This window comes from Sorex fumeus, unplaced genomic scaffold (genome assembly GCF_029834395.1).
Source record: "Sorex fumeus unplaced genomic scaffold, SorFum_2.1 ptg000045l, whole genome shotgun sequence".
NCBI lineage: Eukaryota > Metazoa > Chordata > Mammalia > Eulipotyphla > Soricidae > Sorex > Sorex fumeus.
Genome location: NW_026606102.1, coordinates 16,207,530 through 16,224,183, shown reverse-complemented (window position 1 = coordinate 16,224,183; position 16,654 = coordinate 16,207,530). Strand labels below are relative to the sequence as shown.

Genomic DNA, 16,654 nt, shown 5'->3' with positions numbered 1-16,654 from the left:
GAATAATTTTGTAAATCATGGGTGTCTTAATAAAAATTAAAAGAAAACAATCAAAACACTGTATAAGATCATCAGTAACTTAATAATAAGGTCACTGGTCACTGACATGAGCACTAGCAAGCTGAAAGAAAATGGGAGGAACACAACCGGTTACAACAAAAATCAATTCTTTAAGGAAAGTTCTGAAATCATGGAAAGTAGAGGAATGAAGTGATGACTGGAAGGGAAGGTGGGATCAAGAGAAAATGAAATAACATCATGCTGCAATGGTTACAATCCACTAAAGGTAAACATTAATGATGAAGAAAACATAGGAAAGACTCAGAATAAAGTTTGGTTAGGATGAGACTTATGGAAAAAAGTCATCCATATGAAGAACTGGGAGTAAAGCATTCCAAGCAGTTAAGTATCTGTCATATAAAGTTGTAAAGAACTTGAGCCTATAAAAGTTAAAAGAAATAAGAAACATAATAGATTAATTAAATATTTCTATGCCTACAGCTTAGAAAGTGAAGGTGTAGAGGTAAATCAGAGGTTAATACAATGCCTTTAAAACATATTCAGCAGCCTGAATTTTATTCAGAGTACTCTGGAAAAAGGTTATGTTTTCACAGGAGAGTGACACAATTCAGTTTATGCTTGTAAAAGATAAATGCAGCTACTATGTGAAGGAGTGTTGGGAGAACTCAAGAAAGCTGTGAATTGGCTATAAGAAAAGATGAAATCATGCAATTTGCTGCTACATGGATAAAACTGGAGGGTATTATGTTGAGTAAAGTTAGCCAGAGAGAGACAGGTACAGTATGAGCTATTACATATGTGGGGTAAAAAGAAGCATAGTAAGGGAATATCAAATTGCCAAAAGCAATAGAATCTGAGAACTGATCTAAGTAACAGAGCTTACCCATGGAGTGAGATAAGGAACAGCAGAAACTGTGGGGAGGGGGATTATGAGACAAGACAGCAGTAGAGGGAAATAAGACACTCCGAACACCATATACATGAAAACTTATCACTAACAGTTGTTGTAAATCATGGTAATGAAAATAAAAATAAAGAGATCTGTGTAAAGAGTCTGATGACGCTGTTGGTAAGATTAATAAAAGATACTAGATCAGGCAAGAATTTTAATGGTCAGGATCAGACAGTTGCACTAAGACTACTGTAAATGGTCAAGATTGAGATATATTTTAGAAATAAAATCTACTGAATTTGCAAAAGCATTAGCAAATGGGGGAAAAAACTGATGTTCACGTTTTAGAACTTACATAGCAGTGGCTATATAAGAAGTAATCCCATTTATTGAAGAAGCCAAGTGGATAAAGGCATGGGAAAAATCAAGAGTTCAGTTTTAAACATGCTAAGTTAATGACACTACTTAGGTATATAAATAGAAAAAAACAAATAACCAATTTGAACATATGAATTCATGGAAGTATAGCACTGCAGCACTGTCCATCCATTGACCATCAATTTGCTTGAGCGGGCCCAGTAACGTCTCAATTGTGAGACTTGTTACTGTGTTTGGCATATTGAATATGATACGATTCGATACATATCGAATATGTCATGGGGAGGTTGCCAGGCTTTTCTGTGCGGACAAGATACTCTCGGTAACTTGCCGGGCTCTCCGAGAGGGGTGGAGGAATTGAACTCAGATCGGCCAGGTTGGCCGTGTGCAAGGCAAATGCCCTGCTGTGCTGTCGCTCCAGCCTATGGAAGTATAATCTGGAAATATACGTGTAAGCAATTAGAAAATGAATGTACATGAATCACCAAAATTACATAAGGAAATGAATACATAAAAGAAGTAACAAAAAAATTTATTTCTAGCAAAGACTATATACAAACACTAAAACACACAGCCTCAAGCAAAAGCGATAGCACAGCAGGTAGGGAGGGCACTTGCCTTTGAACAGGCTAATTCAGATTCAATCCCCAGCATCCCAGATAGTCCCCTGAGCACCACCAGGAGTGATTTCTGAATGTAGAGTCAGGAGTAACCCCTGAGACTTTTGGGTGTGGCCCAAACACAACAAACAAACAAATAAATAAAAGACAGCTTTTAAAAACATCTGCTACATGGATAAAACTGGAGGGTATTATGTTAAATAAAATATCTTCAAAATAATTGTCTCCTTATAAAAAACTGAAAATTCCACACAAGACAAATTCATACCCATATGTTTCTCAATAAATGAATAAATAAATAATATGATCATATTAAAGAATGCTTTAGGTAAAAGTCTTCCATGAAAATTGCTGACTTAGCTCTCCAACATTCACTCTGGACCTGCTCACGAGCACGCTGCAGGACAGGCAGGGTTGCACAACCAGACAGATGGCTGGGTAGAGGCAGGTCTGATAGGTCAGACAGGGGCAGAATACAGGAAGGGCTTAGATATCCAGGAAAGTTCAGATTCCGGCAGGGCTTAGATGTCCAGGCAGGGACAGAAACTGAGCATAGGAGTCTCACCCATGCACACGTAGCCATGGCCAGAGACTAGAAAAGTAAGGGCAAGATGACAGGAGTTGTTGGGTATAGCTAAGAGGCCCAGCAACAGGTACAGAACACAAGGATATAGCTCATATGCATGTGCCCATGGCCAGAGACTGAGGAGAACAAAGAAAAGATGTTAGAGAACTGTTGGGATAGTCAGAGAAAAGTCTGGGGACACAATTTCAGACTAGGAAAGCTTATTGGGAGAGGGCAACTCGGGGATAGGTCCCAGCCATCATACAATGGAGGTGAGCAGACAAAATGGGATGGGACTAGGATGTTGTACACAGAACAGGGCAGCACCAGAAACAGGATAAGTAACATCATTCACAGGTAAAGAAAAGGCCTGGTCATTGGGGCAGGGACCTTGACCCATCTACTTAAACTCTAAACACAAATTTTTAATCTTCTGTGTTTTGTATGCAAATTTTTCAGATATGCAAATTTTTCAGACAATTCTCAAGAACCAGCGCAGGAAAAGTCTCTTTCCCACTAACAATGCTATTATAACAGAATCAAGTAGTTACAAGAAAGCAATAGGGGTCCACAAAGTCCAAAAGATATATGCAGGAAAAACATCTTCTGACTTAATGCAGCATACCACTAACTAGCAATTAAATTTAAAAATATCTTACCAATCTAAAATTTGTGTAGGGGCCTGAGACCAGTTGCCTTACACAAGACCAACCCAGGTTCAATATCTGGCATCCTATATGGCCTCCAAGCACCACCAGGAGTGATTCCAGAGTGCAGAGCCAGGTGTAAGCCTTGAGCAATGCCTCATGTGGCCCAAACACCATAATAAAATAAAATAAAATTTCTTTATTTTATTTAGACATCTAAGATATGCTTATATGTCAAATGCATTCACGAATAATTTACAAGCACAAAACCTATCAGAAACATCACAAAGAAATGAATCAAAGGTTAAAGATTCTAAGGCCAGAAATACTCAGTGGTAGGTCACATGCCTTGCATGAGTGAAGTTTTGGGTTCAACAAAATAGACAAAACAAAACAAAATAACTCACGCTGTCTTCCACATCTCCAGTCTTCCAACCTTTTAACAGCATTTTAGACACTGGTATCTGAAGTTCATTTTCAAGAATCTGTTTAATCTCCCCTGTATAAATAAAAATAGACTAAATATTACTACAACATAATATAATCAGCACTTGTATATATGAGGGCTCACATTAGTGTTTTTTCATACACAATATCTGTTTTATGAGTAAGAAAACTCTAAAGTAGTGCAAATTTCCAATACTGATCAAAAACCAAGCTGCCTCTTGGAAGAACTCAGATTCAGCATTATAAGGGACTAGAAAATAAAACTAGTTACATAATAAGTGCATCAAGTTTTAAAGACACATATCAGTAACTAGGGGTAGAAAAGACAGTATATTTTTAAAACAATCAATATGTGCTACACAAGGGGCTAGAGAGATATTACAGCAAGTGGGGCATTTCTCTTGCACAAGGCCAACCTAGGTTCCATTCCTGGCAACCTTATGATCCTCTGAGCACTGCCAGGAGTATTTCCTGTGTGTCGAGCCAGAAGTAACCCCTGGGCACTGTCAAGTGTGTTTCCACAACAACAACAACAAAAAAAGCTCCATAAATGACAACAAATAACAGATGAAATATAAAACTTGAGGCATTTGTCTTTACATTATGTTTTACATCCAAGGTAGATAAGACAGCAAGATGAAAGAAGAAAACAACCATAAAGTAGCACTGTTCTCCCGTTGTTCATCGATTTGCTTGAGCGGGCACTAGTAACGTCTCTATTGTGAGACTTGTTGTTACTGTTTCTGGCATATCGAATACGTCACGGGTAGCTTGCCAGGCTTTGCCGTGCAGGTGAGATATTCTCAGTAGCGTGCTGGGCTCTCCGAGAGGGGTGGAGGAATCGAACCTGGTTTGGATGCCTTACCCACTGTGCTATAGCTCCGGCCCATAGAAAGAAATAACAAAAAAAATTTATTACTAACAAAGGCTATATACAAATACTAAAACACATGGTCTCAGGCAAAAGCAATAGTACAGCAGGTAGGGCACTTGCCTTTGACAAAGCTGACTCAGGTCCAATCTCCAGCATCCTATATAGTTCCCTGAGAACAGGAGACTATATGGGATGTGCTCAGGGCTTCCTCCTGGCTCTGTATCAAGGACTACTCCTGATAGCCTCAAAGGAACCATATAGGGTACTAGGGATCAAACCCAGGTTGGCTGAGGGCAAGGCAAGTACCATATCTACTGTACTATCACTCTGGTCCCTAAAATAAAGAGGGTTTTATTGAAGATGAGACTTAAATACAACTTGAAGTTACAGAGCTGAGTTCTAGAGAGTCAAACCAAAATTAACAATACTCTATATAGTAAAGACACAATACTGGACAGTAAAAAGGCAAAAGGGAAAATGATGCTAATGGAAACAGTGAGGAATCACAATTTTCCCAATGTTCCACCAACTATTTTTAGAGATCTATTTATACGCCAATCAGGTAATTTATGGGACTATAACATTAAAAAGACCACCGTTCAGGATGTATTCTATAATATTATATAAACAAATAATTTAATCCTATGTAATAAATTATAGAATGTTTTTAAAACCAGTATTATATGTTAAATGAAAACAATTATTCCATGCTGATAAAGTGGTAAATCCCATGCTGAAAGTGGGCTGGAGTGTAAGAAGAACCTTTGCCATCCAAGTTATTTTTTGGAGATGGAGGAAAAAGAGGAATTTTAGGACATGCCAGATAATAGTTAGGACTGAACTAGACCAAGAGGGCAAAGTACACGCAAGGTAAGCATGGGCTCTTGGTCTCTACCAAACAAGTTCTATGGAAATACAAATGCCTAAATTAAACAATGCTACAATCAAATCTTTTCTGACATCAGTCAGATTTTCCTACTTTCCTAAGGCATTGTGGATAGTGACCAAACTTCGTAAAATTTATTCTGGCTAAGCCATATATTGGAAGCACAAACTTTTACAATCTTGGCTTTCAAAAATGTTGCTTATGACAAAAATCGCTCTGTTTATGGAAATAGTAAAAGGTTGTATAAAATAATACACAAGTGTCTTAATACCTAGCCAGTGTAGGTCCAATAAAAGTTCAATAAAATTTCAATAAAACTTAATTACTGTTTCTAGAATATGCAAAATAATTTCAGTAGTGAAATGGTAGAATATCCAAGTTTCAGAGCCAGAATTCTTACGGAGGTCTGCCTGATTCCAAAAATCTCACCACAAGATGGCACTATCATTATATTTCCCTTGCAAGTTACTTGAAAAAACTGCCAAGACATTGAGATGTCATGAAAAATAAGACTTTGGCTCTAATAGCGTGCGTGCGCGAACACACATATGTCATATATGTGTGTGTGTATACATACACACAGACATACACACATATATATGAAATTTAGGGACATTATAATTCTCTTGAGACCAGTTACAAAAATCAACCACTGTCCCTCATTCTTTAAGTTCTATCCTATTTTGTGTCTGAGTTCTTTAACCACATATGATTATTTTCAGTTGTTGGTGCCACACCTGGCAATACTCGAAGAACCATATGTGCTGCCACAGGATAAAAGTAGGACTCACTGTGTGCAAGACAAGCACCCTAATCCCTATACTAACTCTCTGGGGCCTGAGAGTACAGCAGAGAAAGCATTTGCCTTGCACGCTATCAACCTGCGTTCGATCCCCAGTATCCCATATGGGCCTCCAAGCACTGCCAGGAATGATTCCTGAATGCAGAGTTAGGAGTAAATCCTGAGCATTGCCAGGTACATCCCAAAAACCTGTCCTATGTCTTGAGCCCTCACCCATGCTTTTTAAAGTAACAGAAAATACTTCCTTTTCATTGCTTAGTATTATCCTATGATTCCATGGTGTTTTCATTATTTCAAAATTTCCCACCACCTAGAATGCATGTTCTCTCCCTGTTGAGTATGAGCTATAACAAATAACTACTAATGAGCAGAATAATATAATGGCAATAAAAGAACATTACAGCTGGTAGGGCGTTTGCCTTGCATGCAGCCAACCCGGCCAACCCGAATTAGATTCCTCCACCCCTCTCGGAGAGCTAGGCAAGCTAGCGAGAGTATCTCGCCCCCATGGCAAAGCCTGGCAAGCCTAACGCGTGACGTATTCGATATGCCAAATACAGTAACAATTTGATCACTTGATCACTTGCCTTCCCGTTAATCGTTGATTTGCTCGAGCGGGCACCAGTAACGTCTCCATTTGTCCCTGTCGTGTGCTAGTGTAGCCCAATGGCGTCTGTTCGCTCTAGGAACACAAAAAAACTCAAACCGATCGTTCATGATCTTGATGAAGAAATCTGACCATCTGGTAGGTGGGCGGCCACGCGGTCTTTTGACATCCCATGGAATCCAGTCGGTAACGGCTCTAGTCCAGCGGTCGTCTTTAAATCTCATTACGTGACCAGCCCATCTGATTTTTGACGCCTTAGCAAATGAGACCGCGTCTGATCATCAACGGAGGTCGTAACTCCGGATTCTTTCTCTCATTTGAGTGAAAAGTGATACTCTAAGCATAACTCTTTCGATTCCTCTTTGAGAGACCTGAATAGCGTTCTCATCCTGTTTGCTTAGGGCCCAGGTCTCTGAGGCGTATGTTAATGCAGGAAGAACACTGCAATCAAAGAGATGTGCCCAGAGCCAGAGGTTCTTCGTCCTTTTAACTATTTCTTCAACACTCTTGAAGGCGTTGCAAGCCGCTCTCTTCCTCCTGCGCAGCTCGGGTGCCAGGTCATTTGTCATATTGACTTCTCGACCTAGGTACACATAGCTGTTGCATTTGAAGATGGTCGTTCCGTTGAGGGCAAGTGGAACATAAGGATTGAGTCCGTTTCTCATGAACTTTGTCTTTGTGAGATTCAGCTATAGTCTGACCTTTCCACACTCGCAGTTGAAGTCGGCCAGTATTTGTGCTGCTTGGCTAATGTTTGGCGTTATTGGAACGACGTCATTAGCAAAGCGGAGGTGGTGTAGTTGCCGACCATCTATCTTCACTCCCATTCCTTCCCATTCCAGTCGTTGCATGATGTTCTCGAGGGTGGCACTGAAGAGTTTCGGTGAAATGGTATCACCCTGCCGAACCCCTCTCTTGACATTAATGATTACTTCTTTGTAGAATGGTGAGATCCTGGTAGTGAATCCACAATACAGCTCACAGGGGATCTTGATGTATTGAGCTTGAATGTCCTGATTGGCTAGGGCTTCAATGACCGCTTCCATCTCAACAGAACCAAAGGCCTTCTTTAAATCAATGAACGTTAGACAGAGTGGCATCTTGAACTCCCGAGAAACCTCAATGAGCTTGGTTATCGTGTGGATATGGTCAATGGAGCTGAATCCTTTGCAGAACCCCGCTTGCTTGCATGGTTGTCCTTCATCTAGTGTTCTGCCAATCCTATTCAGGATGACTCGAGTGAACAACTTGTAGATGACAGACAACAGGCAGATCGGGCGATAGTTGCCAATGTCGTGGCTGTCTCCCTTCTTGTACAGTAGTACACTCCTGCTGGTTTTCCATTGGGATGGAACCTTGCATTCAGACAGGTAGCAAGTGAAGAGCCGAGCCAGCGTATTGATGAGTACTGACAGCAGGTTCTTCAGGTGTTCATGTCTGACCTTGTCTGGGCCGGGTGCTGTTCGTTTCTTTACTGACAAAATGGCGTGTCAAAATTTGGAAGGGAGAACACTGGGAACGACATATCCATCCTGTGGAATTTAGTATGTCGGCAAGTGGACATGGCTATCAAAGAGATCTGAGTAGAAGTCATGGATAATCTTCTCCATTGCCATTCTGGAAGACGTGATAAATCCATCAGGATGTCGAAGGGCAGTCATCTTGGTCTTGTAGTTGGCGAAGGACAGGTAGGCGTTACGAATACTTTTTCCTGACTTCTGCTGCATCTACTAGCACTTCTGCTCTTCTCTCTTTGAGGTCTTCCTTGATTGCATCTCTGTACTGCTTTGCGAGCTCGGACGTTCGCTTGTGGTTGCCTGAGGCATGCGCCAAACCACGTTGGCAAATAAGCTCAAGAGTTTTCAAAGACAGGCTTTTTTGTGTGGCTATCTCTCTCTTGGCGTTCCTCGCACAATCATGGAGGTGCTGAAGCAGTCGATCGTATTCCTCGTCAATGTTGTCAACAATTGGCATCATCCCATGTTGCCGCAATAGTGCCAAAGAGCCCCCATTTGGTGGTCGTTCTGGGAGTTCTCTTTTTAAACTTTGCAACCATTAATGTTACTGGGGCCCGCTCGAGCAAATCGATGAACAAAGGGAGAACAGTGCTACAGTGCTACTAAAATCTTTGACTACCATTTGGGTAGCACCTCCATTTCATGCCATGTTCTTTGCTCATTCTGATGACTACAGTTCCTTGTTGTGAATGCATCTTTGAAGAGATAAACATAGCAAAGAACTAAGGGCAACCTTCAATGAAAGAGAATGAGGAACTAAGACTTTCAGTTCAATAGTTCACATATAAATGAATCCTGTCAGCAATTACAACAATATATAGTATAAGAGTTAATGATCTTGCCTTGCATGAGGCTAGACCCAATTCCATCCTGGAGCACAGGGCAATGAGTAAGCCCTGAGCACCACCAGATGTGGCTCCAAAACAAAAAAGAAAAGTGTTCTGGGATTGTTCAGAGATAGACTAAGACAGGATAATGAACTTGATTCCCTGGAGCTGAGCTGGTGCACACTTGAGAACACTGAAATATAACTCAGTTACAACCTGTGTGGGGCCTCCGGTTTGGCTGGGTCACCTCTTCTCTGTGCTTTTGTCTCCTCATCTTCTGTGGGAGTAGTGACCCCACTTCATAGGGCTTGTGGACACCACTGGATGTCTGGAAAGTAGGTGCTCACTCCCAGCACTGACCCATCTCAGAGAGCTGAATAGACCTTGCATCAATCCCAAGTCTAAGTCACAGGCAGAGGAAGCACTGCCCTGCATCTCCAAGAGATGGGTACTGCTTTCAGGGGAGACATTTAGCCATAGAAATGACTTGGTTTTCAATCCTAAGAGTCACGGGAAGCTGATCTAAGAGTTTAAGTCCAAAGTGACAGGATCAGGTAAGGTGCTATAATGAGGTTTGGTCTATATGAAATCATGCCTCCAACATTTGCCCTTACAAAAACTACTGAGAGCTGGAGCCTTTAAAAGTACTTAAAATTCCCCCAGGATGGGAGAAGCATGCTGAGACTAGACTCTAGACCGAACATGTTGCCACTCGATGCCTCTTTTGCAGGTCACAGCACCCAAAAGAAGAGAGAGAACAAAAGGGAGTGCCATGCCACAGAGGCAGGGTGGGATGGGGAGATAAGGGAGGTGACAGGGGTACTGGGATCAGTGATGCTGGAAAATGGGCACTGGTGGAGGGATGGGTACCGGATCATTGTACAACAGAAACCCAAGAACAAAAATTTGTAAGTCTACAACTGTACCTCATGGTGTTTCACTAATAAAAAAAAAAATTTTTTTAAAAGTCTTTCAAAAGACATTCTTGGTGATCACACTAATTTGCATACATAAAAAAGCAGAGTATGAGAATAATACCCAAAGACTTTACAGATGAGGGCCAAGAGGATTGGTGCATGGTAGGAAGTTGGCACAAGTTGGGAGGAGGATAGAGGCAGGCAGCAGGAAGGGGAGTTGGGTTAGAATACAGGGGACAACTTTGTAACTGTGTGTCTCATGGTGATTCAATTGAAAAAACTACTAACAACAGAATTCCCATATAAAGTGGTACAGGCAGGAAAAGAGCAGAATGACATGTCAAAATTACTGAATGAAAGTAACTTTCGATCTAGAGTTCATTACCCTGCAAAACTCTCATTTAGATGGGAGGGAGGAAAACACATTTTCAGACAAAACAAAACCTAGAGACATTTATGATAACAAAACTGTTCCTGAATTAACTATAAGAAGGTCACTTATAAAACCAAATAGCCAATTTTAGAAGCAACAACCTACACAATAAAATGATGACACAGCTCTTTATAAGGTAAAGGTAAAGGCCCTCCCGTTGATCGTCGATTTGCTCGAGCGGGCCCAGTAACGTCTCCATTGGAGACTTTGTTGTTACTGTGTCTGGCATATCGAATACTCTCGGTAGCTTGCCGGGCTCTCCGAGAGGGGCGGAGGAATTGAACTCGGGTCGGCCATGTTGGCCGCGTGTAAGGCGAACACCCTACCCGCTGTGCTGTCACTCCAGCCCACAGCTCTTTATATCAATAATATATCTGAATGTTAATACTAGCCTCCCCCATCAAAAGGCATGGAGTTAGTAAGATGGATCAGGAAACAAAGTCCTTCCATTTTCTGCTTATAGGAAACACTCCTAAATTCACAGAGTAACACAGGCTCAGAGTAAAAGGATGGAAAACAATTATACAGGCCAATGGGAGAAAAGGTAGGAAAGCGATACTTATATTAGATAAAATAGCATTCAATCTTAAGAAAGTAATTAGATAGGGACGAACAATACTTAGTGGTTAAGGGAATAACAGATCAATAAGTACAAGCTTTAATAAACATATATGCACCATATATGAATCAGCAAAGTATATAAGACTTTTGTTCACAAACCTAAAGAAACACTGGGAGACTCCCATGTCCAACATTTAGATTTGGCCTTCTGGAGCTGGGAGTTATCATGGATGGTCTTGGTCAACATGATGAACTCAGACAGTCTCTCACCCTGTTTGTTCCATTCTAGGCCATGGGTCCCAATGTGGAGTTCTTAGGCTGATCTTCTCGGTCCTATCTTGGCATTAAAATCACCGACAATGATCTTATAGAAGGTATGGTCTTCTTTACAGAACTTCTCCAGCTCCATGTAGAACTTCTCAATTTCTCCTTCATCATAATTGGATGTTAGTGAGTGGACAACGAAGATAGAAACTGCCGGCAATGAACCACATCTATTCAAGTGTAATCGTCTGATTCGGGTTGTTAGGCATTCAAATGAATCAATTCTCATGGCCAAGTTCATGTTGACAAGGACATCAACACCACTGACACCTCTTTTGTCATATGTCCCTAGGAACTGTTTTTCTGCAGTATCAAAAACGGCATGATGTGATTGATGCCTTCTCATCTCGGTCAGACCAATGATGTCATACATGATCTTTCGCACTTGTACCATCAGGTCCTCAATGGATGCATCTGATGCCACTGCACATGCATTGAAAGTACAGACAGTCATTTTTGTCCTTTGTTTTGGCAGCCTAGTTCAGCCTTGAAATTTTATCAGCCTCCTTCTTCATCCTTCTTAACGCTGCTGTATTGGTGGCTCTTTCAGGGTCAGGGGAATGAGACACATTGTATTTACTGGTTTTGGCATATCGAATACGTCACGGATAGCTTGCCAGGCTCTGCCACGCGTGCAGGATATTCTCGGTAGCTTGCCAGGCTCTTCGAGAGAAATAGAGGCTTTTAGGGTGGCCTCTAATCACCTTGCAGGTGTTCCCATGGTTCAAACCATATTTGAACCCTATCAAATATGGTGTGGTAATCTTGGAAAATAGGTATTAAGTGTCTTATGATGTGTCCAGAAAGCATCCTGGAGCGTGGCGGCGGCTGGGTAGTGGAGGCAGTGGAAGTCCGCCAATGAGGTATGCATCTGGTACCAGCAGGGTGGGTCTTCTGTGTGTAATTCCTGGGTCATATAGACGTTTCTAAAATAGAAAACCCTTGACCAATCTCCTTGATGAACAACGATGCAAAAATCTTCAAAAAGAATCTTAGCATATCAAATCCAACAGCATATCCAAAAAAATCATAAACCATGATCAAGTAAGATTTATACCAGGGATGCATGAAGGGTTCAACATATGGAAATCAATTAATATAATAAAAACACATTATAAAAAGGATCAATAAAAATTATAATGATCATATAATCAATTCAGACAAAGCTTTTTACAAGATTCAATATCTATTTATGATAAAAAACCATTAAAGTAGAAAAGACCTTCTTTGAGACAGTAAAGGCTATCTATAACAAGCCCACTGTGAAAAACTGAAACCATTCCCACTGAGATCAGGTACATGGCAAGGACGTTCATTTTCTCCTCCTTTATTCAACATTATATTAGAAGTACTAGCAACAGCATTCAGGCAAGAAAAGGAAATCAAAGTGGTCTAAATTGGAAAAGAAGTCAAACTGTCCCTATTTGCAGATGACAAGACCCAAAAGAGTCCATAGAAAACTTCAGAAACAATAAACCAATACAGTCAAGTAGACGGCCACAAAACCAATACACAAATATCAGTTACATTCTTATACAGTTAATCAGAGGAGAAAGAGAACATAGAATCTATCGCATTTAAACCATAATGCCCAAAAGTAGAGAATTATGGGGGAAATTGTCTACCATAGAGACAGGGGAGGGTTGGGAAGGGGTGGAAGGATATTGGGGACATTGGTGGTCATTGGTGGTGAAAAAAGTACACTGGTGGACGAATGGCTGTTAGACCATTGTATGATTGAAACTCAACCACGAAAGCTTTGTAACTGTTTCTCACAGTGATTCAATTAATTAATTAATTAAATTAATTAAAATCTAGGGGCCTAGAGCGATAGTACAGCAGGTAGGGCTTTTACCTTGCATGCGGCCAACTTGGGTTCAATCCTGGCATCCCATATGGTCCCCCAAGCACTGCCAGGAGTGATTCCTGAGTGCAGATTCAGGAGATTTAGGAAATGGAAAAATATTCTATACTCTCAGATTGGAAGGATCAATATTGTCAAAATTATCATGCTACCTAATTACTTTATATATTCAATCCCTATCCAAATTCAGATGACATTCTTTAAGAACTTAGAACAGTCCATATTAAAGTATTACAAAATCATAAATGACTCCAAATAGCCAAAGCCATATACAAAATCATAAAAGACCCCAAAAAATAAGAATCTAGGGGGGATTTCATTATCAAACAGGAAACTATATTATAAAACCACAATAATCAAAACAACATGGTTGGAATAAGGACTCTCTGACCAACAGGTCAGAATACACTATCTAAAGACAAACCCCTACGTATATGTATATGGTCTGCAAATATTTGACAAAGGAGCTAAGAGCATGAAATGGAATAAAGACAGGCAGTAAATGGTGCTGGAAAAACTGGATAGTCACATGTAAAAAATTAAAACTGGACCCATATTTTACACTTTACAAAACAGCCAATTCAAAGTGGATCAAAGGCCTTGAGATCAGATCAGTATTTATAAAATGAACTGAGGAAAATATAGATAGAATGCTCCAAGATCTGGACCTCGAAAGTGTATTCTATGAAACAATGCCATTGACAAAGGAAACTGAATCAAAAAATAAACAAATGGGACTACATCAAATTAAAGAGTTTCTGCTTGGCAAAAGAAACACAGGCCAAAACTAAAAAACAGGTAATTGACTGGGACAAAATATTTGTGCTCAACAAATCAGATAAAGGGTTGATATCCAGTATATATAAAGTAGTCACAAAATCAACAACAAAAAAAATTCAAAAACCCTGTAAAAAATGGGGAAGAAGAAATGAACAGAACAGGGGCTTCTCTGAGGAAGATCAACAGATGGCCAACAGGCACATGAAACACTGCTCAGCATCACTTATTATTAGGGAAATACAAAATAAGACAACAATAAGATACCATCTCATACTAGTAAGAATGGCACATATCAAAAATAATGAGAACAATCTGTGTTGGCAGGGATGTGGTGAAAAAAGAACTCTTAACCAATGGTGACTGGAATGCTGCTTGGTCCACCCATATTGAAAAAGGGTGGAGGGCTCTCGGAAACTTAAAATTGACCTGCCATATGTCCCAGGAATTTCACTTTTGGACATTTACCCCAAGATTAAAAAAAAAAAAGTTCATTCAAAAAGGATACATGCATACCATTATTCAGAGCAACACTCCGTACAATAGCTAAAATTTGGATCGACCTAGATATTTAACAACAGACAAGTGAGTCATGAAGATGTGGTATATATACGCAATGGAATACTATGCAGCAGTGAGGAAGAACAAACAGATCACACAATTTCCTGCAAGATGGGTGGAACCTGAAGATAATATATTAAACGAAGCAAGTCAAAAGAAGGATAGGGGTGGAGTGATAACACAATGTGTAGGGCACTTGCTTTGCACGCGGCCAACCCGGGTTCGATTCCCAGCATCCCATATGGTCCCGAGTGATTCCTGAGTGCAGAGCCAGGAATAATCCATGAGCATTGCCAGGTGTGACCAAAAGAAACAAAAAAAAAAGGAAGAAGAAATATACCATGATCTCACTATAAGTGAGATCATATATAATATGGTATTTCAAGTAACTGGATGGATGGTTTAAAAGGAGGAATGCCTAGATAACTCTTTGTACCAAAATAAAGAGAGGAGAAAAAAGACAGTAAGTGGAGGGTGAGGGAAGAAAAACTGATGAAAAGAAACGACAGGCAAGAGTGAAGGCACATGGGCAGTATTAAGGAATAATAAGGCTAAGTATCCAAACTACAAGGTCAACAATACTGAAATCATAAGACCCAAAGTTTAATAAACAAATTTTAAAAGGTGCCTATCAAGATGGCAGTCTGGAGAAGGAGAAGAAATCTGGGAACACTGGTGGAGGGAGGATTAAAGTGGTGGAGGGATTGGTGATGGATCACTGTCTAAAACTCAAACATGAATAACTACAGTTCTTCATAACACAAAATTTTGGGGAATAAACAAGGTAGAGGGTCTTGGAAACTTTGGTGGCAATTAACATATAGTAACTCTGTACCCAAAAAGGTCATAAAATGACTTTTTTAAAAGGGGGATGCCCTTGGTCCCAAAATATAGGGAAGGAGGAGAAGAAAAGACAATGAGTGCCATATGACCCAGGAACTTCACTTTTGGACATCTACCCCAGGATTTAAAAAATAAAAAGCATTCATTCCAAAAGGACATATGCACACCATTATTCAGTGCAGCACTCAGTACACTAGCTAAGATTTGGAATCAACCTAGATATCTAACATTATTATAACTGTGCTGGAGAAATACTTCAGTGGTGCGCAGAGTGCTTACTTGCATGTGGAAAACCCAATTTCAAATTCTGGCATGCTATGTGGTCCCCAAGCTCTGCTAAGAGTGAACCATTAGTACAAAACCAGGAGTAAGCCCTGAGCACCACCAGTTGTGTCCAGTTAAATTGCACACACAAATACCGACCCAATTCTCTAAGAACCCCATATGGTCCCCCAAGCTCCACCAGGAGTGATCCAAAAGGCAAAAGCCAGGAATAAACCCTGAGTACTGACAGTTGTAGCCCAAAAGCAGAACAAAGAATACATTACATTAGTTAATACAGTAAAATTTTTTAAAATGAAATTTTTATAATGTAAAGCTAAAGACACACTAACAATACATATAATATATATAAAAAATGATACACATTAAATTCACATTTGAGACAATGCTTATGTAGATTTTAAAATAACCTTATAAATAATTTGGGGGAGTGAAAAATTATTAAAATAGAGACAATAAACATCAGTTTGCAATGGATCAAAGAATAATGGTATTAATATACATTTGCTGCTATTCTTCCCCAAAGTACAGTTTCCTTGTCATTTTATGCTCATAGTATCTGTGCAAGGCAAATGAAATTGCTACTCTTGGGTTGGAGAGATAACTCAACAGGTTTGGGTGCATAAGTTTTGTATATATTAGAGGCCCAAATTTAATTCCTGGCACCACATATAGTCTCCCAGGCAATAATAGGAATGATTCCTGTGTACCATTAGGTGTTGATCCAAATACAAAGAAAAAAAATCTGTTACAATTTTCTTCTTTTCATCTGCACCAATAATATAAACAACAAAACAGTGATTATTTATAAAGGTAGCTGAGGCACAGAGTGTTTAAATCATGTGCTTAAAATTACACAATTTAGATTTCAGAATCAAAACAAATTTACAAACTCAAGACAAAAACTAATTTGAGCTGGAGAGATAGTACAGTCAGTAAGGCACTTGCCTTGCACGTGGATAACCCCAGTTCAATTTCTGGCACCATATATGGTCCCCAAAGCCCAGTC

At 40.0% G+C, this 16,654-nt stretch overlaps 1 protein-coding gene across 1 annotated transcript in view; it reads right to left on the bottom strand.

Moving 5' to 3' along the window:
* The window catches only part of FAF1 (Fas associated factor 1), a 431,446-nt gene that overhangs the window by 298,358 nt on the left and 116,434 nt on the right, over window positions 1-16,654 (bottom strand). Inside the window, exon 5 of the mRNA XM_056122297.1 lies at window positions 3,531-3,622. Coding sequence (XP_055978272.1) covers window positions 3,531-3,622 — 92 coding nt within the window. The remainder of the gene's footprint in view (window positions 1-3,530; window positions 3,623-16,654) is intronic.